This window comes from Chaetura pelagica, unplaced genomic scaffold (genome assembly GCF_000747805.2).
Source record: "Chaetura pelagica isolate M959 unplaced genomic scaffold, ChaPel_1.0 scaffold841, whole genome shotgun sequence".
Lineage (NCBI taxonomy): Eukaryota > Metazoa > Chordata > Aves > Apodiformes > Apodidae > Chaetura > Chaetura pelagica.
In genome coordinates, this window is record NW_009951973.1 from 164,577 (window position 1) to 189,140 (window position 24,564).

At 36.3% G+C, this 24,564-nt stretch overlaps 1 protein-coding gene across 1 annotated transcript in view; it reads left to right on the top strand.

Moving 5' to 3' along the window:
* LOC104391878 (macrophage mannose receptor 1-like) overlaps nt 1-23,816 on the top strand; it is a 57,522-nt gene extending 33,706 nt beyond the window's left edge. Inside the window, exons 14-30 of the mRNA XM_010001230.1 lie at nt 138-225; nt 1,154-1,298; nt 2,155-2,196; nt 2,319-2,482; nt 3,495-3,562; nt 5,513-5,613; nt 6,122-6,264; nt 7,021-7,135; nt 9,001-9,170; nt 10,946-11,048; nt 11,941-12,170; nt 13,258-13,423; nt 15,080-15,229; nt 18,200-18,316; nt 20,037-20,204; nt 23,058-23,111; nt 23,486-23,816. Coding sequence (XP_009999532.1) covers nt 138-225; nt 1,154-1,298; nt 2,155-2,196; nt 2,319-2,482; nt 3,495-3,562; nt 5,513-5,613; nt 6,122-6,264; nt 7,021-7,135; nt 9,001-9,170; nt 10,946-11,048; nt 11,941-12,170; nt 13,258-13,423; nt 15,080-15,229; nt 18,200-18,316; nt 20,037-20,204; nt 23,058-23,111; nt 23,486-23,736 — 2,275 coding nt within the window. The 3' untranslated portion in view covers nt 23,737-23,816. The remainder of the gene's footprint in view (nt 1-137; nt 226-1,153; nt 1,299-2,154; nt 2,197-2,318; nt 2,483-3,494; nt 3,563-5,512; nt 5,614-6,121; nt 6,265-7,020; nt 7,136-9,000; nt 9,171-10,945; nt 11,049-11,940; nt 12,171-13,257; nt 13,424-15,079; nt 15,230-18,199; nt 18,317-20,036; nt 20,205-23,057; nt 23,112-23,485) is intronic.
* The last annotated feature ends 748 nt before the right edge of the window (nt 23,817-24,564 follow it).

Here is a 24,564-nt window from a genome sequence, read left to right on the forward strand (position 1 = left end):
ATGAAATATTTTCAGACAGTCTTACTAACTGTTGTAAATGATAGATTATATAAATATTGTAATGCCCTTCTGAGTTTTGGTTTTATGTTTAGATTTCTTAGAAATTGAACATTTAATATTCTGAGGGTTTCTTTTAGGAACAATGGCTATTACAACCAGCATTTCTGGATGGGCTTGTATTACTTGAATCCTGATGATGGCTTTGTTTGGAGTGATGGATCTCCTGTGAGTGATTTAATTTTCCACAGCTGTTATTTTGCATTCCCTGTGTTTCTCAAGTGTGTGTGGTGTATGTGTTCCTGTGAATTTTTATGCTTACTCATAGCCCTCTACTGTTCATGCTCACTTTAGGAAAGTGTAGGAATTACAACATCATAGTCAATTTATTTGGCTTAAACATACTGATATTTGATAAGATCATTTGCCAACAAGAAAATAAAATTTGTGTAGCCTAAAAATATTTCTCATAAATTCAAGGATGTTTTTGAGTACAATAGTCCTTTAGTATTTATGACCTTTGGTAATTAGATCTTTATCTGAATCAGCCTACATTCCACAGAGCTGAAGGCAGTTTTTTATGGCAGTGTGACTTGACTATAATTTAGACTAAGATATAAAGCCGTAGAAACAAAAGGGGTTTTGGAGATGTAAGTGTATTTCATGCAAGGTTGGTCGAAATATATTGATGGAATTTTACCATACCAGAACTGGAATTGGAATTTATACAGGAAAATTGCAATATTTTCAATATTTTAATATTTTTCTGAGAAAAATGCCAACATTGTTGTGTCTCAACAATGTCCTACTATTTTACTCATACAGGATATTTTAACTAATTTAATATCAGCCTGTAGCATGCCCCATCATTGTTACTAGATGAATTTTACAGAATTTATGTCCTATAATGAATGTCAGTATTCGTTTTCCAAGTGTGATCTGAAAAAACTGTTAGCTAAGCTGGAGTCCAATAGCAATCTGAAAACCAGGTTGGAATGTCAGCATATGCACAAGGAGTTTCTGGTTTGCTCTCACCTATGTTTTTAAACTGGCAATAGGAATAAATTGTAGATCTGTGGTTTGATGCTGTCTCCTCCTTCTATCCATTATTTTCTTTCTGTATAATAGAATTTCCACAAAACTCTTTCTGTTGTAGGTGAGGTATGAAAACTGGGGCTTTGGAGAACCCAATAATTATCAAGGAGTTGAACTTTGTGCAGAGATCAGTGGTGATTCCAGTATGCTTTGGAATGACAGGCATTGTGATTATCTATATGGTTGGATTTGCCAGATAAGAAAAGGTATCTCTTAATCTTGTGTATTAGTATAATAACAAAAGATACTCAGTTGATTTTTTCCTGAACTTTAAGAAACAAGCAATTTAAAACCTGTTTGTCAGAATGGTTCCCCGTGAAATGTAAAATATCAAAATTCTATAACGATTTACGTCTTCAATGCATTTACAGATACAGAGCTGTTGGTGCCCTGCTGGAACTTCTCATTGGTCTTTCTCTATGGTGTGTTGACTGATGAGAAGTTCAACATGAGCCAGCAGTGTATACTTGCAGCCCAGAAAGCCAACCATGTCCTGGGCTGCATCAAAAGAAGCGTGGCCAGCAGATCAAAAGGGGTGGTTCTCCCCCTCTCCTCAGCTCTCATGGGACCCCACCTGTTTTATACCTTGCACATTAGGAATAACTTATATTTGTAGCCTCAGGGAAGAAGAATATGTACTTGAAATTGAATAATGTAACAAAAATAAGAGATGTAGACTGCCCAGAAAGCCAACCATGTCCTGGGCTGCATCAAAAGAAGCGTGGCCAGCAGATCAAAAGGGGTGGTTCTCCCCCTCTCCTCAGCTCTCATGGGACCCCACCTGTTTTATACCTTGCACATTAGGAATAACTTATATTTGTAGCCTCAGGGAAGAAGAATATGTACTTGAAATTGAATAATGTAACAAAAATAAGAGATGTAGACTATGTAGTTCCTTCTAGGTTTGTGGTTTTTTTTTTTTTTTTTTGGTGTTAAATTCTTATCTAAACCTTAAAATTCCATGTCAATAGAAAATCCTGCCTCCCAATCATAGTAAATATTTTGTTTTACAGCAGAAATTGTACAATCAAAATATTTTAATTATTTTTTTTTTCCTTACAGGAGCAAGTGTAAAGCCAGAACCAACAGAATCTCCTCTACCCCGTAAGTCTTATTGCTTTTATTACATGCGTATTTGCACATCAAAAAGCATTTAAAAAATGTTACTAATAAGCATGTCTTGTATTTCTGGAACATTAAGAGTTAACTTACCGTTTATCTTACAGAATACATGACTACTGAGGATGGATGGATTATACATGGAGACAAACACTATTATTTCAGCACCGAGAGTGTTCCTATGGAAAAAGGTCGGGAATTCTGCAAGAAGAACTTTGGAGACCTTGCTGTCATTGAGAATGAAAGTGAAAGAAAGTTCCTCTGGCGATACGTAAGAAAAATAATTAATACTATGGAATAAATAATCCTAAACAAGTGAGCATGGGCACAAATAATTTCTACTCTGATGCTCTCTCTACAAGTGTTATGATAGTGAAATTACAGTAGCATTAAGCTAGATTAATACAAATAAGAAACTCAAACTCTATTTTTAGGTTGTTTCATAGCCACGACAAGCACAATTTTGGTTTGGAATTTTGTATAGAAATAAGCACAGTAAACATTAAACAGATAATAGTCTGCTTTTCATATTCAATGTCACAGTTACCCCACATTATATCTGTCCACAACTGGGAATGTGCTAAGGTAAATCTTAATGCCTACCTTTAATTGATCTGTGGCTTCATTTTAGCAAGAAGTACTACACTTATGAGCTACAATTCTGTAAGGCAGGTAAGTTGACTGAAAGTGAAGTTTATCAACAGATAAACTCAAGTTATCTGAAGTGGTGAATCAAAATAGATATTGGGTTTCATGTAACACTCAGAACATTGCCTTTGATCTTGTCAGTGCATCTGGGATGTAGTCTACCCAGCAGCCTCTTTTTGGTCTTTAGCTTAGTCCTTTTGTCTTCTTCTCCTTAGAAGAATATAACTATGCAGGAAAACCAGCTTAAGGCTTGGATTTTAATATGAGAAAGAGCTTCTAAACGGTAATTCTTAGGTGGCTGCGGTTGATTGCCTGTTCATAGTGTCTTGAGACCAACTTCTTTAAATAATGTGCTTAAAAGTCAGATTTAAGAATCAGTATCTTTTAAAAGATGGTAATTTCAGTGACTTTGACATAAGACTGTGAGAAGTACTGATATAGTGACCCACCTTTTGGCCGATGGTGAAGTCTGACCGTGGACTGTCCCCTGTGAGCTGCCTTAACTTAAATGTTGTAGCTAGAGAATATAGCAATCCATGCCCTTTGTCAGTCAGACATATGTTACTCATTATTAACACAACAGATTTCTATTATAAAAAGAGGACACTAATAAAATTTTCATATTTACATTCTAGATCTTGAAAAATGGCAAAACGGATTCATATTTCATTGGTTTACAACTGAGTGTTGACCAACGGACAAGGTAGGCCAACTAGAATCACCAAGCTTCCATTTGGCTTAAAAATAAAGCAGAGCAGAGCAAAAATAATGAAGTGCTTGGATGAAACTGTGGCCTGTCAAAGCAAACTAGAAATTTTTTCCTCTGTATTTTGTGGGATTTTCATGCTTTTTGAATGTCAAGGTTATAAAATGTATTTTGTAGTAAATGTACCCCAATGTGCCATTACATTTAATACCCTTTAAAAAAAAATCCTATTTCTGTTGTTAGACATTCTAACCCTACTAGTATAACTGTTATTGTATATTGGATTATAGCAGGAAAAAAATTTGCTCTCAGTTGTTATCTGCCTTATTCTTAGTCCAGTAAAACGTAGCTAATCTAAGGAATATTTTAAACGTTTTTCCTGAAGATACTGGTGAATTTTTTTCTGTGGAATACCAACTCCCCTTCAAGTAAATGGAATTTCTCCTTGATTTCACTGGAACTATAGGAGATCCAACAACCCTAGAATTTGACTTATTCTTTAACATTATAAGTGCATTACCTTCCTATTTAGGAGTTTATGCCAGGTCTATGAGATTTGGAAAGTGGTACTTTACTATTTGTTTTAGGATTTTGTAGCCTGGAGGACCAAACAAGTTAACTCAACAGGGCATGGATTTTGGAAGTATGTACCTAATTTTGAGGCTCAATTTAAATATGGCTGTACTCTCAAGTTGGTTAAATATCATATTGATTTAGTTCCAGATTATCCAGGAGAAATACTGCATGTTTCCTACGTAGAATTCACCCAAAGCAGGAGAAAAATTACATGGCAGATATTGTATTTTGAATTTTTAGTCAGGACTTTTAGTTTCAATAATTTAATGATTTATACTGAAAATATTAATAGATGCTAACTCAAAATACAGAAGATTTCTGGTAGGTGAAAGCATTCTTTTCCCCTTCTCCTTAACCGTTAGAAGCTGACTGTAATAAAGGGAAAAATGCAATGTTTTTTATTTTTATTTTGTGGAATCAGGATAGCTGATTATAGCCATTATATAACTTCAGGTGCGCTGTGAAGATAAGCAGGTTGTCTGAAAGGTTTTCTGAATGTCACTATGCACCACTATACTAATTTTCACATGTGATTCTGTTTGAGGCTTGGTTTCTGTTCAGTCTGGGTCTTGAAGTGCCTGAGTAGATGCTTAGTAGTTCTTATTCTCCTTATCCACAGTGACAATGAGAACCCTCCAGAGGATAAGTAGGATCTTAGGTAGGTCAGATCACCTTCTGAAAAGGACATGTCTCAGTCATTCAATTGTTTTCGTAGGGACCTTAAGATGAATATACTTTTAAGTGAAGTACCTTGTTTATATGTCTGAAGGGTCAACCTGGGCACCTCTGTCACAGTCCAACATGGATATATCTCCTGATAAGTGTTTAGTTGTGTGGTTAAGTTTTAATTCTTTATTGTTTAATCTACATGGTTGTTAATTTTTTTTTTTTTTTTTTTTCCTTATGGTAGGGCATAATGTCACAAGAATTTCCCTTGTAGGTCATGTCCTTTTCGTCTGCATAGGGGAAAGACCAAACATTTTAATGTGTTGTGAATACAATCTCTTATCTTTGTAATAGATAAAAGGATTGTAGGACTTGGGGGAAATGGTGAGCATCTGGGTGCTCTCATACTGGAAAGATGTCTTGCCTTTATGTTGACTTGAATGATTGAGTATTGTCCTGTCAGTTGCAAAAGAGTCAGCATATTTCTTAAATGCAGAGTGAACACAACTTCAACACGTACACGCACATCTTTGGGCATGGAGTAAGTTTAGTGCAATTGGCAAGGAGGCAAATTTGTCAGGAAAACCTTGTACACCTTAAAATATGAAATACTCTATTAAACATAACGTAAAATTACTTTTTGTAACATAGAAGCAATTCCATTTGTATGTTAAAGACGTGTTTTGTTGGATTGTTTTTCTTAAGCTGGATGGATGGCACTCCAGTGAATTATTTGGCATGGGCACCACATGAACCTAACTTTGCAAATAACGATGAAAACTGTGTAGTTATGTATAAAAATTTAGGTGAGTTTTTTTTAATGTTTGTTTCTGAATTTCATTATTTGTCTGTTTGTGTTTCAACTTTTTTTTTTCTTCTGCAAGGCACCCCTTCCTTTTTGTTTCTTTTGCAAATGTTTATAGAAGAACATAGTATTGTATTCAGGACTTAATAGTGTTGTGCTCTTGTGTTTGCTTTATTCCTAGCATGGGGAAGCTCTTACAGAGGTCTGTGGTTGTGATTGCTGTACAACTTTTTTATATTTTTTACTAAATTTGGCTTAAAGTGACACTATAAAATTGTTTTTTCTGGTAGCTGGTTCTACCCCGCTTTCAACATTTTATAATTACAATGTATATAAAGTGACATATTTATCCTAGATGCTGATACAGAATTATAAGAAAGTGAGAGACTGTGAGAACTTGATCTGATTTGTCAACTAAAAACATTTTGTGTAATAATGTGTGAAACTCATTTCCACTTAATCATCTCTGGATGTGGTGTTATAAAATTCCCCATTTATCCTACGTGCAGGGCTTTGGAATGATATAAACTGTGGTTATCCGAATCCCTACATATGTGAAAGGCACAACAGTTCCATTAATTCCACTGTTCCTCCAACAACATTTTCAACTCCAAGAGGATGTCGTCCAACTTGGCTTTCCTTTCGTGATAAGGTACTGTAACAAAAACAGTGCATGTTGGATATTTGGCAAAGCATTATATGGAAAACAATGGTATTACCTAATACTGCTATTCCTTATTAGACTATTGCTGTCTTCTACAGAGAGATGGTTGATGCCTGCATGCTTTTCCTTGCCTGCCTGCCCACCCACTGCTTTGCAGGAAAGATGCTTTTTTGATGCTTGTAATGAATGCAGATGAGCATATTCAGTTGCAAAAAGTGAGTGACAAAAGTCACTCACTAGTAATTTCTTCAAAACTTTTGATAGGCATTTCCTAAAGACTTTAAACAGAGTTCCTGAAGTACTGATGCTTTGGTCTTGATGTTTTTTAACCAAAACATAGTGCTTTTTTAGTACTGAATACATTTTATCTTCCTTAACCTGACTAACATGGTAAGCTTTGCAGAGTCAAATCAATAAACAGGCAGACTAATCTCAGTCATGCATAAGTTAACACTGTTACCTGACTGTCTATAAAAAGTCAGTCTTTGCTTATTTTCTAGATGTTTCAGATTAAATCTAACGCGTCTTGTTAAGCAAAACACTTTCTTAAGACCTTTAATTTTAATATAGAACGAGGACCAAGAAAACCCCCTTCATTTTAAGACGAACGTGGGATTTTTTTTTTCAGATAAATGCATTATTTTACTGTCTTTTCTCCATCCTGCTTTGCTTAAAGCAGTGGTTTTCAATATTTGAGGGATATTTGAGTAAAGATAACATATAGAGAATTTGTTCATGTTTTAGTGTTACAAAATATTTGGATCTACAGAAGATGAACGTGTCACTTGGCATGCTGCACGAACAGCTTGCATGAATTTAGGAGGAAACCTGGCCACTATCCCTAATGAACAAGTGCAAGGTACTGTGTATAGTTTTGTACCAACTAGATGAGACTATATTTGATTTTTACAGGATAGCTATTGTATTTGTGTAAAGACAGGATTATAATAATGACTGCACATCTTGATTTTTGTTCCAAAACATGACTTCTAGAAATTTACAATGAAGTCTTCACCTGAATCTAACCAATTTTAATGTTGGCTTAGGTATACATATAATGTCTATTTGTCCTGTCAGCTAAAGTAGTGCTTTTTATGCTTACACATGATGCCAGCTGGACCCAGCAAGTTCCATTGCAAATGATGTAGTTCACTAGGTGGCATTAACTCGCTGCATGGCTTTCCTATTAACTCAAGCAGAATACCTTTAGGATTAGAACTTGCTGACTCTTGGCAGCTTGGGACAGAAGTTTGACTGTTCATATTCCCACCCACAACTCACGAAAGAGGTACCATTCTTTTCACTGAAAGAGCTTATTTTAATGAACCGAAAGCTCGTCCCTGACTGGGGGAGATGAGCAGAGGGAAATTACCTCTCGCTTGAATAAACACGGCACACATTCAAATGAAAAAATGGGGAAGCTTTTGATAGATGCTATTATCATTATCTTTTTAGAAATACTGTTTTATAATGAAGTGATGAGAAATGGATTTTACACAACACATACTGTTTGTGAACTCAGAAGAGCATACTGAAAAATCAACCATTGTGAAACAAGTCTATGTTGTAGTCTGAGCAATTAAATAGATTAGACTGCTGACATGAATTTTTTACTACTTATGTTGTCTGCATTTGAAGTGATGAAAAATCAAAATTCCACTTTCCATACACAGTTAAATACTTCTCCAAAATACTTTCTATAGTACAGATTTCAGGTGGTTCACGCACCTGGCTTGAAATCTAGGTAAAAGAATCATGAGCAATAAAGCTATTAGCACAAAACAGTTGTTATTGCTGTCTGTGTAGGCATAAAGACTTAAGTTCCTCATATAGTTTCTGACAAAACTGCAAATCTAACATTTGGCAATGAAGTCTACGTGTTTCATGTCTGGAAAAAAAGTTGTGTTCATTTAAAAAGACTAAATAAAGGAAAACATTTGATAGAGCAGACAGAAGTTAATCTATTTTTTGCAAAGAAAAGTGAGCTTGTAACACTGACTGCAGCCGTTGGCAAAAGCTGTAACATGTTCATTTTATCACCATGTGCAATGTATTGGGGATTAGGGGCTGATGGATGCCAGCTGATCTAGCCTGCTCTACTGGAGAGCTACCCACACCAGCTAATACACACAAGCCTGGACTTGGGCAAAGCTGTGGTAACAGATTTGCTTCTGATTAATAGTTCTGTTGAGACCCATATTAAGCATGTTGCTTGTGCCTTCTGTCCCCTGCTAAGACAGTTCAGGCTTTTGTTCAGGTGTTCCAGGAAGAGAAGAAACACTCTTGCTGTTCTGTAACTTGTGAAGATGCACAAGCTGTAGGTGATCAATGGTGCTGTCTATACAATGCCATTAGGGAATAACCACCCTGGTGGCATTATCAAACATGAATGTGATCTAGATAGCTATATATTTCTAAGTCAATTGTGGGACTAGGATTAAAAAATGTCTTGAAACATTATTTAAAACATTTCTATCAGGCTTTTGAAATTCCTCCCAGTACCAGATTAGATACTTAGCTGAAGTATTTTGCCCAAAGCCACAGTTCCTTGTTCCTTAAATTCAAAGTTACCTCCTTGTAATCTTACCTGCTTGCATTGTCAACAATTAAGTTCTCTCCATTTCAGAAAAAATATTTAATGTCACCATTCTCAGTGAGGCCAGACATTTCTGTTGTCCTTCATTAAAAGTATTTATCTCTATCTTTGCCTTCCTTTCCCTCTAGCTTTCCTCACTTTCCATATGAAAGATTTTGTTACTGATACATGGATTGGATTAAATGATATAAACCATGAAATGAGGTTTCTCTGGACAGATGGAACAGGAGTTTACTTCACCAGTTGGGCCAAAGGCTTCCCATCAGGACGCATGGATTTATACTCATACGATGGCCAGGTAAATGGCAATTGCAAATTGTTCACTGAAATTTGGTTTTAGGTTGCATTTATGCATTTCTTGTGCTTTGAGACATGTTACTGCTTGACTTATTACTTTTATACATGTTGGTGAAGCCACTGAGGTATGAGGGACACCAGAGCAAGGGATCGTGCTGGTGGAGCCCTTCTGCAGCAGCTGAACTGCAAGGAAAACCTCGGCAAAACCGGGGAAGAGAAGGCGAGAGAGAGAGGTGGAGAGGGAGAGAGGTGACAGGATCTGTTGAGCGCTCGTACAGAGACTTGCTTTGGATTTCAGTTCTCTGCATCCATGAAGGCTACAGTGCTTCTGTGTTCACCCTGCATTCTCTCATAAGCTCTGGTAAAGGGGACAGTGGGATTCCTGCCTCATGACATTTGTCCCAAAAGCACATTGAACGAGCACATCCTTCTAGTCTTCTGATCACAGCTGTGCCTGAACTTAGTAGGTATCTCAGTTGGCATGTAGCTTGCTTGCAAGGGGAACTTAGAGACATTCCCTTCAAGCAGCCAAGTCTCACACAGAAGCAAATTCTCTCAGTCACATGTGCAGAAAGGGCATCCTTTTAGACGGAGATGGCCATTCAGGTTTTATGAAAAAAACACCAAAATTAAAGGAAATTAACATCACTTCCCCTATTTCTTCATCTGATAAGTCACAGAGCTCCTCTCTCTGATCTTATATATTTCTATAGTTCTGTTCCATGGAACTACAGCACATTATAGTACTAGCTTTATTTCTCTTGAATGTCATTTCTAATATATAAATCCTACTTTTATGTATACAGTCCTTTTTTCTGTTTTTCAAAGTAGCACCTCTGACCTTCTTACCTTCATAGAGGGAGAAAATTTGGGAGAATTCAGAGTTCAAAAGAGAAAGTGTCTTTGAAACTTTACTTCCTTGAGGAACGATATATGCTTTTATCTTTTTATGAAAAGTACTAGGATTTCTATGAAGTCTTCTGTGAAAACTTACAAAGTCCCAATTTTATATATCTCAGATTTATTTCTAAGTTGGCTTGACCTTAGAAAACACCAATTTATCATGGTTAATACCAATTACTATGCAGCTGTTCAGTTTGAAAGATTTAAGTCAACGCATTTCACTTGCAGATGAAGTGTTTATCTGTGTATCTCCTCCTGGACAGAAAACAAAGTAAATAAACTAAAACGTGGATGCTTAGTTGCGTATTTGTACACACATATCCTTTTGCATTCATCACTGTTTGTTTAACATGTGCTAATAAGTTCTAGCTATTGTGTCTATATCAGACGTTGAAATGTCACTGTAAAGGTGGTACTGACAGTTCAATGGCTGATTTTGGGCAGGAGCAGTTCTAATTTTGCTGTGTAGAGTGTTACAGCTTGCAACAATACACTTAAAGATTGGAATGTCAGAAATGTTCATTGCCTGTTGTGGGTCCAGTTTTTATACTGGATCAAAGGTAACTTTTTATCTACAATAGTAATTTCTCTTTCAATTGTTGGTGGCTTCCTTTCTCTCCATGCTGCATGCCTGGAAAGATGAGAATACTGGAGCTTCTCTGGTCTACTTAATCACCCCACTATTAAGAAATTTGTGAAGTGCGAGAGCAACAGAACCTCCACATCATAAAACTTATGCTGTTAAATAATACAAGGTTATGAGAGTAAAACTGAAGCCATTACTTGTGTCTGAAGATGTAAAGGGGGGGATGACAGTTTCATATTTGCTTCTTTTTGCTATTTGTAAATGATTTTATATCTTTTTGCCTTGAGGCTGATTGTGTTGTCATGAGAAACAGTCCTGTTAAAGAAGCAGGGAAGTGGGCTGATGAGAGTTGTGATACCAGCAGAGGATATATATGCCAAATTAATGCAGGTACTTGTCTTTTTAGTTAAAACACAATCAGACTTTATGGTTTTTCAGTGAATTGCTTGGCTGTATGGATTTCAACATCATTTCACTTCCAATAAATATACATCCACAAACTGTTTTCTAAATGTTTCACTTGTGTTAGAGGGTCCAGTTAGAGTTACTGCTCTCAGCTGAGCCTTCCCCGGAACTGCCATTTTGCTGCCTTCCTGACCTGGAATTTGTATCTGTATCTATGTGTCTAGTATGACTCCTGACATGATATTTGTTCCATTGATTTGTATGTCATTTTCTGAACACATGGGGTTTTTTCCATACATATTCTGGAAAATGCTGTCTTTTACCTGTAGCATGAACTGTTTGAAGCACAACTGTAACTTACCTACACTGAACTTGCAGTAATTAATCTCCAAAAAGAAAGTTAAAAAGCAGTGTAAACCTGTATTTAAGTATTTGATTTCTTTTTAAGGACTGGTCTGTTGTGGAATTTTCCTTTCCTTCTCTTGGAAAAAAAACACCCCAAAAAACCAAAACAAAAAACTCTGGAAAACAGCACAGTCTCTGCAAAGAATTTAGTTTGATGAAAAGAATATTTTATTAAAGAATCTGAGATTTCATCTAATCCTAAATAATTTTAGTAAATCTATTCTGGAGGATTATAAAGAATGCTCTTTTACTCCTTGTCAGAGGTTGCTTTCATCTACCTTTCTACAGTTTTGTAATTGATTTTTATTACTGATATTGACTTAAAGAATAGTACTTCTAACTCATGTTGTCAAGTCAGGGAATATGAAATCAAGAAAAAAGGTTTTTTATTTACTCCTGTTTGCAACTGCAGTGAAATAATAATCTCCTTTTGAACAAGTGTATGGGTCTTTTTTCACCCTTTATTTTACAGATGCTGAGTTTCTGCCTTCTACAAGTTCATCCCCATCCAGCATTATCCGTTATGGTAACAGTAGTTATTTGTTCATCCATACCAAAATGCAATGGGAGGATGCACGAAAAAACTGCAAACGTGATCAATTTGACCTTTCCAGCATCTTAGACCCCTACAGTCATTCATTCCTGTGGCTAAAGCTATTAAAGTATGGGGTGCCTTTGTGGATTGGTCTAAACAGTAATGTGGTAAGATCATCAAAGTAATTGAATGTGATGCTGCTTTTCTTATGGACAAATCAAGAATAGAAAAGCCTTATCCTAGCTCTTTCCTATAGCTTATTAGTTTACATCCTGGTCCTAAATACTTTTGTTTGAGGTCTGATTTACAGGTGGGAATCCATCCTCTTCCAGTACTTTGATTAAATTTTATGTGTTACATGGTTTTCACACTTTGTGACATCACACTGTGTGCTTCTAAATGAGACATTTTAGGCTAGCATCTTGAAATATCTCTGTATATATGGTGCATTTGAGATAAAACCCACATAACTTCAGATGCATAGTAGAAAGCATTAATTCTAAATGACAATACTTAATTTTCAGAAATAGAATGAAATGTTATTGCCATTACTCTTGCAACATTTTTGGGGCTAGTTAGTTAAATAATCAATTGGTTTACCAAATTAAATTTTATTTGTTTCCCCTCTCCTAGCTCTTGGATATTTTCTTTCTTTCTGGATGTTAAAACACACTACCCTTTGTTCTTGGCACAGACACTTTTTCCACATTAACTCCATTTGGCTGAGCACATGAAAGAAATTCAAATGTGTGAACATAACACACCACTCCCTAAAACCCTAAAAAGATTAAAAGATTACCCTAACCTAATCAACAGGGTGATTCACTAAATTCACCAACTTTGGTGGGAAAATATTAAGGTTTTAAATGTAGCGTAATTTAAAATAATCCACATTTCTTGAAATTTGGGGTGAAACAGAGAGCACAAAAATTAGTCATCAGACTTTAACTCCTAAAAACTATTTAAAATGACATTTTCTTAGTCCCAAATTAACAGTTTTGTAAAGTTTAAAATTAATTCCCTGTCACCTACCCTGCTGAAAAGCTACCTTTTGCTGAAAAGCATTTGTTGTTCTGCTGTTTTTTCAATGCATAACTATTGTTACAAAACACATTTAAAAGTTTGAGCCATTTGAATTCATTACTGATTTCTACAAAGAAACCTTCTAGCACAAGGTTCTGCATACATTTGACTGATGAAGGAATGGTTAATACTTAGAATTTAATCCTTCTTCTTGATTTGTTTTGTTCTTAGACCAACGGGCGTTATGAATGGATTGATAACTGGAGAATGAAATATACTAAATGGGCTGAAGGGGAACCAAAACAGAAATTGGGCTGTGTCTATCTAGATGTCTCTGGAGCCTGGAAGACAGGATCCTGCAATGAAAGTTACTTCTCTGTTTGCAAAAAACCTGATGGTAAGAAATTCAATCTAACCATTGCAATTAAAATTGTTATCTCTTTAGAGTTCACTGTGCTGGCTTGTTTGTTGAGATATACTTAGATGCTTCTATCTATCTATCTATCTATCTATCTATCTATCTATCTATCTATCTATCTATCTATCTATCTATCTATCTATCTATCTATCTATCTATCTATCTATCTATCTATCTATCTATCTATCTATCTATCTATCTATCTATCTATCTATCTACCTACCTACCTACCTACCTACCTACCTACCTACCTACCTACCTACCTACCTACCTACCTACCTACCTACCTACCTACCTACCTACCTACCTACCTACCTACCTACCTACCTACCTACCTACCTACTTACCTACCTACCTACCTATCTACCTATCTATTTTAATTTCAGGAGCTAAATATATGAAATAATTAAAATTTGCTTGTATTGAATAGGGCTGCTTTAAAATGAGAGCTGAAACATATTAAGGCAGTGTGACTGCAAATAGCCATCACTTGACATTAATAACGTTAAATATATTTTGCAAAGCTAAGACTCACGTTACTCTGCTATTTATTCTGATACTGACTAAGCATGAAAGACCAAAAATCTCAAAAATCAAAAGGAAATGAAAGGTGTCCATATGGTTCATGGCTAGCTATGATATTGAAGGGGGAACAGCTTTTCAGCTTTTCCTTTTATAACTAAACAAAAAACTAAAGGTGGTACAGAAATTTGTAAGGATGTTTCTTCAGGCTGCCCTATCTAATGTTTACCTACCTACCTACCTACCTACCTACCTACCTACCTACCTACCTACCTACTTACCTACCTACCTACCTATCTACCTATCTATTTTAATTTCAGGAGCTAAATATATGAAATAATTAAAATTTGCTTGTATTGAATAGGGCTGCTTTAAAATGAGAGCTGAAACATATTAAGGCAGTGTGACTGCAAATAGCCATCACTTGACATTAATAACGTTAAATATATTTTGCAAAGCTAAGACTCACGTTACTCTGCTATTTATTCTGATACTGACTAAGCATGAAAGACCAAAAATCTCAAAAATCAAAAGGAAATGAAAGGTGTCCATATGGTTCATGGCTAGCTATGATATTGAAGGGGGAACAGCTTTTCAGCTTTTCCTTTTATAACTAAACAAAAAACTAAAGGTGGTACAGAAATTTGTAAGGATGTTTCTTCAGGCTGCCCTATCTAATGTTTTGGAACTGAAACTCCTATTACTGTCTTCTGATAATGCCTTCTGCATTGCATGATATTAGGTCACAACTTGTATGACCGAGTTCATATGGGCCCTAATTCAGCAAAGAAGTCAGGTATGAAAATATGTTTGTGAATAAAGAATTGAGCGAACTTCAGAATGTATTCAGAAAGACAAAAACATGCTTGGATTCTTTGCTAAATTAGATTTCTTGAAACTACAGTTTAAGTACTTTTTGTTCACATCTTTAGGACTTTTTCCCATTATTGCGTTGTAGTAAGCAGTATAAGCTGGCAAGGTTACCTTTTAAAGACCTGAGTGAGTTTTCCAACACTTGATTAGAATAATCTATTCATTTTAAAAGAATGTATGAGAAGCTATTTCTTTAAATTTTATGCTTTCTTTTTTTTTTAATCTATATTTTTTAAATAGTTCAAGCTCCCACTGAGCCCCCTCAACTTCCAGGAAAGTGCCCTGAATCAGAACAGAAGTCTTGGATCCCTTTCCGAGGTCATTGCTACTACATTGAATCTTCATCTACAAGAAATTGGGCCCAGGCATCTTTAGAATGTCTTCGACTAGGTGAGTGTCTTCCTTAAGAAAATAACAGGTATTTCTGACTTGTTTTTCCTCTCAGTGGAAAGCTGAAGATGTGCTATGTGTTTTTGTAATTTCAAGGATGGTCCAAGTGTTGGACAAAACAGTTGCATCCAATTATTGCCTTAATTTGGGAGGAGATGGAAAATAGGTGTCTACAGTGACACACACTGTCTCTCATGCATGTGGAACCAAGCTTTAGAGGAGCTGTTTAGCCTGGAGTGGAGATCACTAAAGTGGAAAATTTGTACTCTGACCCTGCTAGGATGCAGCCAGCCTTATCCACATCAGTCACTAAATCTTATTTTAATGCCATTTTTGTTTTCCTGATCTAATTTACTCCTCGATTATTGCAGTATTATGCCAATGGAATGGAAGTTACACCTCTCTAGGATACATAATATAATAGTAAACTAGGCTTGCTTTGTTGTTTCATTCTTCCAACTTCCTTCTCAGGAAAAGTAATCTAAGACCCATTATGTCAGCCCTCATATACCTATAGCATTGGTGTTTATAGTGTTGGTGACAATGTGGCTTTGGTGTCTAACCTCCCAACAGAGTATGCAGAGATCTTGTTCATGCTGTCAGTGGAACTCAACACAGAGTTATCTTCACTGGAAGTATATATTGACACTTGGTGAGGTGAATTGCACTCTAAACTCCACTGACTGGATTTATAACAGCTCCACTGATAATAAAGCTACCAGTGAAACCCATGTCTAATATAGACACCTAGAGATGGGTAAGAAGAATCTTACTTTTTCTGCTAGTACTGAGGTTCTCATAAAATAGTATGTTACCAGCTCTAGTTTGAGAAACTAGTATTTTGGAGGGAAGGTCAAGTTTTGGTGTAGGTTCTTTAAATCTTACTATATTCTCCACATCAACATTTGCATAACATATGGGTGAAGACACTTGATAATATACTTTTAAATAAAGAAGTCTCCATAATATAACACTCTTGCTACTAGCTTGGTCTTTTATACTATGACAATTTTTACAGGGTGACCCATTTCCACAGTCTTCTGAGTTCTTTCGATGACAGGACAGATGCTCAGTCTTTGAAAGCTGCAGAGTATGTTCTTAGCTATGCATAGTCAAAAGGACCTTGATAGCTGTACACATAACAGCTGTTACCTGTTACAGACATGTCTCTGCTTTAAGTAGAATGATTATAATTTTGAATAAGCTTGTAAGAGAACTAAAGTAACATTTCTTTTCTTTGGAGGACTGAGTTTCTGAAACAGACTTTCAATAAGAAGAGTGGGGGGAAAAATGAAACAGTTTTAAGGTGAAGTTTGAGAGAAATTAAATGATGATGTTGCATGTTCTAGCAGGTGCCTCCTCTCACTGGCTCTGGTTGTCTGCAGTTGTCTCACATCTTTGTTGTTGGAATCTGCAGTTAGACCAAAATTGCCTTTTTCAATTGAACTTAAATTCCTGAAAAAAGACACTGACCATTTGTTTCAGCAGGCATGGTAAAAGACTGGCATTATATGGAATTTAAAATTTGGGTACTTATGACTTCATGTCACTGACATCCCCATTCCCTCAGTCTGAAAGATACTCTGGCATTGACTTGTCTTTACAGCTTTCATGCCTGGACACTAGGGCAACGACAGCCCTAAGAGGAGCCTGAGCAGGGTGCCCCAAGCTCTGAGTCCGTAATCTGAGTTAATTGTGCCTCTATGCTCCTGTGCTTGTGGAGACTGGCCTTTGATAGACTAATGGCTCCTGTGATGGGCCTGGGAGTAGTCATTGAAGGGGTTCCCCATCTGTCATTGTCTCTCAGTAATCTCTTGTGAATGTGCAGTGAAGATTTTTATCAAACTACCTAACAGTAGCCAAGCATCTGATATCATTCAACTAAAGAGGAACAACTAGAAAAACATAAAGACTACAGTGAAAAAAGAGGAACATTCCACATTCTCTTATATTCTGCAGTTCCTGCTGCACTCTGGGTTTTGTCTGCAGCTGGACATTTTCCAATTATATCTTACTCAAAGGAAAATTCTGAACCACACTGGAATTTATCAGTAGCTCAGCAGTGATTCAAATTACTTTTATATTTTAAACCTCTGTGAATTTGTCTTCCGCATCTGAGAAAAAAAATGTCTTCACAAATTCAACAGCCAAATCTAAACAGTCAAGTGCCAAAATTAGCTATTGCTCCATATGTTAACTGGATTCCAGCCCCACACTAAAATGAAGTGAAAATATACTTTCTTCAGTGTTTAATGCAACTCCATACAAAGTTGTGTAGCTCATTCTGTCTGCTGGCTCCATGCTGTGATTTCTTGATTTTGCTAGAGCAAAGTGACTCATGGTGTACGTGGATGACTAACAGGGTACTACGCTAACTGGGAAACAGATGACCTAGATGATCTTTCTTTCTCTGATGGCTATAAAGAGAATGTAGGAAAGTAAACAAGACCTGGTTAAAGAGTTGCATTAAGGACTGCACTTCGGAAAGTCAATAAAGTCTGTGATATACATGAGTTATACACAGTGTCAGAAAATGTTTAATCATTAATATGTGAAGCTATATGGTATACAGACTGAAGTTATACATACTTTTTACCAAAACCTTTTAATTTTGTTTAGGCTATTTTTTTAAAAACACATCAGTAGAAACTTAAGGTTTAGACCATACTGACCTGTTGTATTTCACCTGGAGCTGTTGTTCAGTTATGCTGCTATTTCCCAGTGGATGAAGACACAAGCAAAATGCTAGTGCAGTGTCATGGAAATAATAAGAAATCAATCAGCAACAATGCCAGCATTATTTGTAAGATATTTTCCTAAGTTAGTTTCCGTTTTGAACTTCAAATGGCATTTGGAATATGACACAGATAATTGGTGTCAAAAGTAAGACTGGCATTTGACAGGGTAATTACAATGCTTTTCACTGTGAAACTTATGTCTCTAAGTGATTTTTTTATCTGTTCCTTCCAGGTGCTTCTTTGGTATCAGTTGAAGACTCAGCTGAAGCCAACTTTCTGGCATACACCATTGAACCACTTGAAGAGAAAGTATCAACATTTTGGACAGGAATGTACAGGAATGTGGATGGTAATTTTTTTAGTTTTGGCATCTTTGATGAATTGCTGTCACAAGCTGTTTTCACATAATTTCACATTACACTTCTGAAATACATAAAACTTAGATTAAAAAAGGTAATTTATTATCATCATAAGGGAAGCTGATCAGTTGTAATCAGGCAGTAACTAGCAATAGATAAAGAAAGGTCAAACAGAGAAGGTCCATCTTAAAGCAAGCAAAGTAATTCACAACAAAGTAAGGCACCAGGGTGCACACAGCGAGTACAGACAGAACCACAAAGAGATTTGAGCCAAAGCCAAAATGTGGAGAGGCCCTGGGTTCTTATGTTTGTCATAGAGTTACTCCAATTTTTGAGATAGAGAATAATGTGGCTAACATCACCTCTCATTTTTGGAATCACCATCCTGGAATGACCCGTCACCTGTCTTTAGTTACAGTTGGCCCTCAGCACAGCTTCACTTTGAAGTTGGAATTGTTTGTGTCTTTGAAATTGTGTACCACAAGTTTTTGTATTTTCTGCCTCACTGTAAGGAAGGAAGGAAGGTAAGAGACAACAAGCAACAGGCTGCTTTAATTAAATCTCAAGATGCTCATTATTGTTTTTTTTCAACAATACAGTTAGCTTTAAATTAAATAGATATTTATGTCTTTATGATGGACCTAAAAGTTACTTCAGCCTTGTGCCGTTCAGATTAATCACAGAATCGTCAGAGGTGGAAGGGACTTCTAGAGCTCATCTAGTCCAACTCCCCCTGCTAAAGCAGGATCACCTAGAGCACATTACGCAGGACTTTGTGAGTGGATCCAGGCTGGTTTTGATTATCTCCAGAGAAGGAGACTCCACAACCTCCCTGGACAACCTGTTCCAGTGCTCTGTCACCATCACAGTAAAGATTTTCCTCATATTTAAATGGAAACTCCTTTGTTCCAGCTTGTACCCTTTGCCCTTCCTCCTGTTACTAGGAACAGGGAACAGAATGATAACGTTCTTAACGTGGTCATAAAGACAAGAGCTGCTTCAGAAAGTAAGTGTCATTGTATTACTAGATAGTAAAAAATATGAACATTTTTACAAGAAAAAACCCCAATTTTCTTGCTGAGTCTAAGAAATTACTTGTTTGAGTACAACTTAAGAGTCACAAGGGACACATTTTTCTAAATAAATAACACTATCCAAAGAAAGTAAGAAAAAAGAAACAGGAAGGAAGAGACAAAGTCCCAGCATGGCTAAACAACAGTGATCATAAGATTTCTGAAGCAGGAACATTGCGTGTGTAAAGTCAGTGAGAAGGAGCAGAAAAAAATAATATGGAAGAAAATTTGACTTAGAAAGACTTCAGTGGGGGCTTTGAAAAAAGTAATACAGAACTTCCCTACAAATTACTGAAATAAAGGGCATTCTGTTGAAGATAAATTATCTTCTGACATCAGTAATTTCTATAAACCAAATAACCGATACTGCCCCATTGCAATAAATTGTTGGAGATCTTTAAATGTTCTTGAGTTTGTAACATCACATGCCAGACTCACCTGCCATTTGTCAATAATTGATATTGTATCATCTGCATAAAAAATTAAGGTCAACATGAAATATCTAGAAAAAGTCTAGAGGCTTGTCTCCAAGAGTGACCTCACTTAGATTTGTCAGGAAGGCAATAAATGTGGAGCAGATTTCAAGATGGAAGTGAATACTATCTTGTTTTTCCATAATCAATGTTTTTCCGATTAGGAGAATGGCTGTGGCTAGACAACACTGCAGTGAGTTTTGTTAACTGGAATGTAGGAGAACCTTCCCCTCAACAAAATGAGCATTGCGTTGAAATTTACGCACACTCTGGGTACTGGAATAATATCTACTGTTCTTCCTACAAAGGCTATGTCTGTAAAAAGCCAAAAAGTAAGTGCTACATTTGTACATTTGTTTCGTTTATAGATTATACTCTTTATGTGCTAGTATTAGATGGCTGTTACACCCTGTGCATTTTTTCTGGGTGTTTCTGGGTTTTATGAATGCCGAGGGATACACATTTGTATGCCAACAACAGGAATAATTCTTGTCAGAAAGTAGAAAAGGTGACCAGTGCTTGAGTTCCTTCAGAACTGTTTAAAAAAATATTATGTTTCTGTCTTAACTGTACCTTTGCTTATATCCCTCTGGGAGTCTCAATTGCATGCCTTTTCCAAGTATGAAGTAGTGTTTCTGTGAATTGCATATTTATGAATTGTGAACCAATGAACAGTTTGGGACATTTTGTCTCTGTGTTCTCCTGTTCCCTTCCTGGGAAGATGGAAGAACAAAAAGCAGAGCAAATAACATACTCTGAATATGCTAAACTGGAAATGTTTTGAAATAACTGAATGGACAAATTTTATAGTAAGGACATCTAGTGTGTGTGTATTTCTAAAAGTCATCTTAATAATTTCTTCCAGCATGTATTGCAATATTAAAATCTCTTACTCATGTTTACTGAGAAAGTACTACAATACGCCCACTTCCTCTACAAGACTGGAAATGGGAGAAATTCTGCTGTCTTGTCTATAAATTTGCTCTTATGCAAAACTACTTCTACGTACTCAGATCCTTGTAATGATGGCTGTATCTTCCACAGGAAATACTGCAGAACTGTCAGATGCAACCACCCACTTAGAGCCTACTTACTCATCTTTTTACATTGTGACTGACAAACAAAAAAGCACTTTATTTTCATTCTCTATCCAGAACAGTCATAAATCTAGGTAACAAGTGCTAAAATCAAAGGCCACCCTTTATTTTCGACCATTCAACTCACCTGTTTTGCTGATGCTGGCATTCACCTGTTTCTATGCTGAGCTCTTTCCAGGAGCTGAAGCGATTGAAAGGACAGTTATTTTTCTTAGGATTAGCTCCAGCCAGTCTAGCCTCCTGAGCTGGAATACCATGTAGTCAGACAAATGCCATTGTTAACACAAGGACTAGATAGGTACTTACACAGGAGTAGGATACAATTGAGTTCTACACAGTCTGAGTTGTAGAAATGCAGCTTGGCTCAGCACAATTTTGCAAAGCTGTGATAATGCTCCATTTGGAGAATTAAAAACAAATAAATGTATTAAATAGCTATAGGCTAATAAATGGGGTATTAGAAGTATGATTTTATTTGCAATGACTTGTTATTTTTGCTGTTTTCTGAAGAGGCTGCAAACACAAACCTGTGGCTGAAGTCTTCCTGTAAAATAGATGCTATTTTCTTCTCCAGTTTAATGTAATTTTTTCCTTGGTAATTTGAAATCCTGTAATGGGTCTATTCCATAAATAATACAACTTTATTTCTTAAGTAAGGAGGTACTATAAAGAGCTGCTCAGCAGTTCAACAGGTGCTAGTTGATCATGCTCCAAACAGTGAGTAGTATAGTGTGTTCATGGCATCCTACTCTCACTTTTCAGGACAGCAGATTCGTATTCCTCAGTTAACTGCTTGTTTAACTGTTTGTAGGTAGACTTAGCATGTGGTCATCTCATTCTTAAAATCAAAGCTGAAGTGCTTAATATGTCTGATCAGTGCTCTACCAAACTTTGTCAGTCAACATTTTTTTGCTCATTGGCCCTGGTCCTGTCACTGGGCACCACTGAGACGAGCCTGGCTCCATTGTCTTTACATCCTCATTTCAGATGTTTGTACACATTCATAAGGTCCCTCCTGAACCTTTGCTTCTAGGCTGAAAAGTTCCTGCTCTCTCAGCCTTTCCTCATGTAAGAAATGTTACAGTCCCTTCATCATCTTAATGGCCGTTCAGTGGACTTCCTCCAGTAACTCACTCTCGTTCTTGTACTGAGGAGCCCAGAACTGGACTTGACATGTAATTTAGCAAACAGTCAATGCTTCCAGCAAGCACTTCAAAAGTGTGGCTGCATAGAGAGCATGCAGCATTTTAGGGTTTTAAAAAGTCGTGAGATATTTTTAAGGAAAATGGTTGTGTAAAACCTACCAGAATAATGTTGGGCATGGAGAGCTAGACTGTGGCTCACGTGGCTTTTCAGCCTGACGGCTGGCAGTCCTTACTGCCAAAGAGCACGTGGAGATCCTAGAGCTATTCACGAGGACAGGAGAGAAAGTGGTGATATTCAGGCAAACTGACACCTTCTGTTACACAGAGGCTTTTATAATTTTCTTCTGTTTCCTATAGATTTGCATGCTGCTACAGTGCAGGCAGATAACAAGCTGCTTTTTATTGTAAACAGCTTTAATAAATACTTTTCTTGATAGAAACTCTTGGAAATATCCAAGTAATCATGACTAGTTTCACTTTGAAGAGCTAGACATAGAGTAATATTTGTCTGTAGATGTAAAACTAGATGGCTGTCAGACACTCCAGCAGAGTTCTGGAAAACCTTTGGAAGTCAGGATTGTTGGATTATTAATTAAATCAGGCAGTGTAATTGGGGAGACTGGAAGAACATTTTAAATTCCTGGACTTACATTTTTCAGAATTAAATATGCTGCATAGATTCTAAGATGTAGTTACAGACTGATCTAATGTCCACACAGCAAAACGTGGATCTTCATCTTAAATGATGTCCAGTTTTACCAGCAAGTCAGATTTTGTGGTAAAGACATTACATTTTAAATAAGCTACAAACATTTTAATTTGGATGTGATACGTGCCAAGACAGTTTGTAGTTTAGGAGTGATTTTCAATATGTTTCAAATATCGAAATAAAAACCAGAATAGTATAATAACATAATTCTTTTTCAATGTTTTCAAATGCCAGCAGTAGAAATGCCACCAGCAGCTGAAATGCCACCAACTGAAATGCCTACAAATGGTAAGAATATTCTCTTTCTAGTAGACAAAAACTAGTCCCATGTAAGATCACAAGCAGAACAAATGTTCTGTATCATGTCTTTTACATTTTCTGATATATCTGTGTACCATATCTCTTCCCTAGAAGCAGACTGTTTCCTAGAATACAATATACTCCATTTAGTGTCCAAATGCAGGTTTAAAAAATAATAATTTGTAATATAGTATGCAATGTTAGTGTTCTAAAATAAATTAATTTTATGTTGCTACCTTTGTCTCTACTTATTTTGAAACAAATGAAACACTTTCTTAAAATATTACACTTTCTAAAATTGTTTCCAGTCATCAGATAAAGAGTATGTAGCATTCTCTTGATTTGTCTGTATTTGTTTTCAGCAATGACAAAGGATGAGAAGGCTCCTACTTTGAACCATGGTAAAACAGGTGTTGTAGTTATTGTTGCCATCCTCATCCTAGCTGGAAGTGGCCTTGCAGGCTACTTCTTCTACAAGAGAAGGAAGAATCGCTTGTCAACAAATGACAGCTTTGAGAACAATTTGTATTTTAATACTGATACAGTTCCTGGAACTAGTGACACAAAGGATCTTGTGACCAACATAGAACAAAACGAACATGCGACACTGTAATGTAATGAAAAAGAAATGTAATATGTATTGTAAAATGTAATGTAATAAAGTAAAATGTGCCTTGTTTTAATAAAAATATGGATTTAGAATTAAGCCAAAGCTATTTTCTCATGTGCAAATACTGTAGTAGCCAGTTTCAGTGTGTGCATAATATTATATACAGCAATTACTATATTTTGTAACCATTGTATAATGTGTAACATTTCATATCTCAGGATTTGATGACCCACACTGATGAGAGTGGGTCTTAAAAAAATAGTTAATATTGACTAATTATTAAATGGGTGCAATAAAGGAAGCAAAATGTAGATAGATCCACTTGAGAAAGATCACAAGATTTGAAGTTTCTGCACCAGATTTATTTCAAAACATGCTAATACACAGATTCTCCAAGCTATTCAGCAAACATGTCTCTAACTCTACCATCTTCAGTTATTCCTAGGGGTTTAACTACAGGGGTAATTACTAGATGACAAATACACATTCAGGCACATCCTGTTTGAATTACTTGGGAAAAAAATAATTTTATGATAAAATTTAAATTCTCACAGTTTCACACAACACAGAGAAAAAAGTATGTAGTTCTTGTAGTTTAGGTATTCTAATATTAAACAGGTGAAATCTGGGGGCAGACTTCTCTCTGGAATGGGGAAATTTGTTTGGTGTTAACTGCCAGTGTTCTGGCTGGCCACAACTGGGTTTGTCTGGGAGAGGGGATGAAGGTCATGGCAAATCTTCCTTCTTATCAGCACAACAGTTACTGAGGAGGGAAAGGAACACTATATGTGTTCTGAAGGTTGATAGGAGCAGTGGGTAGCTGTTTTGGTG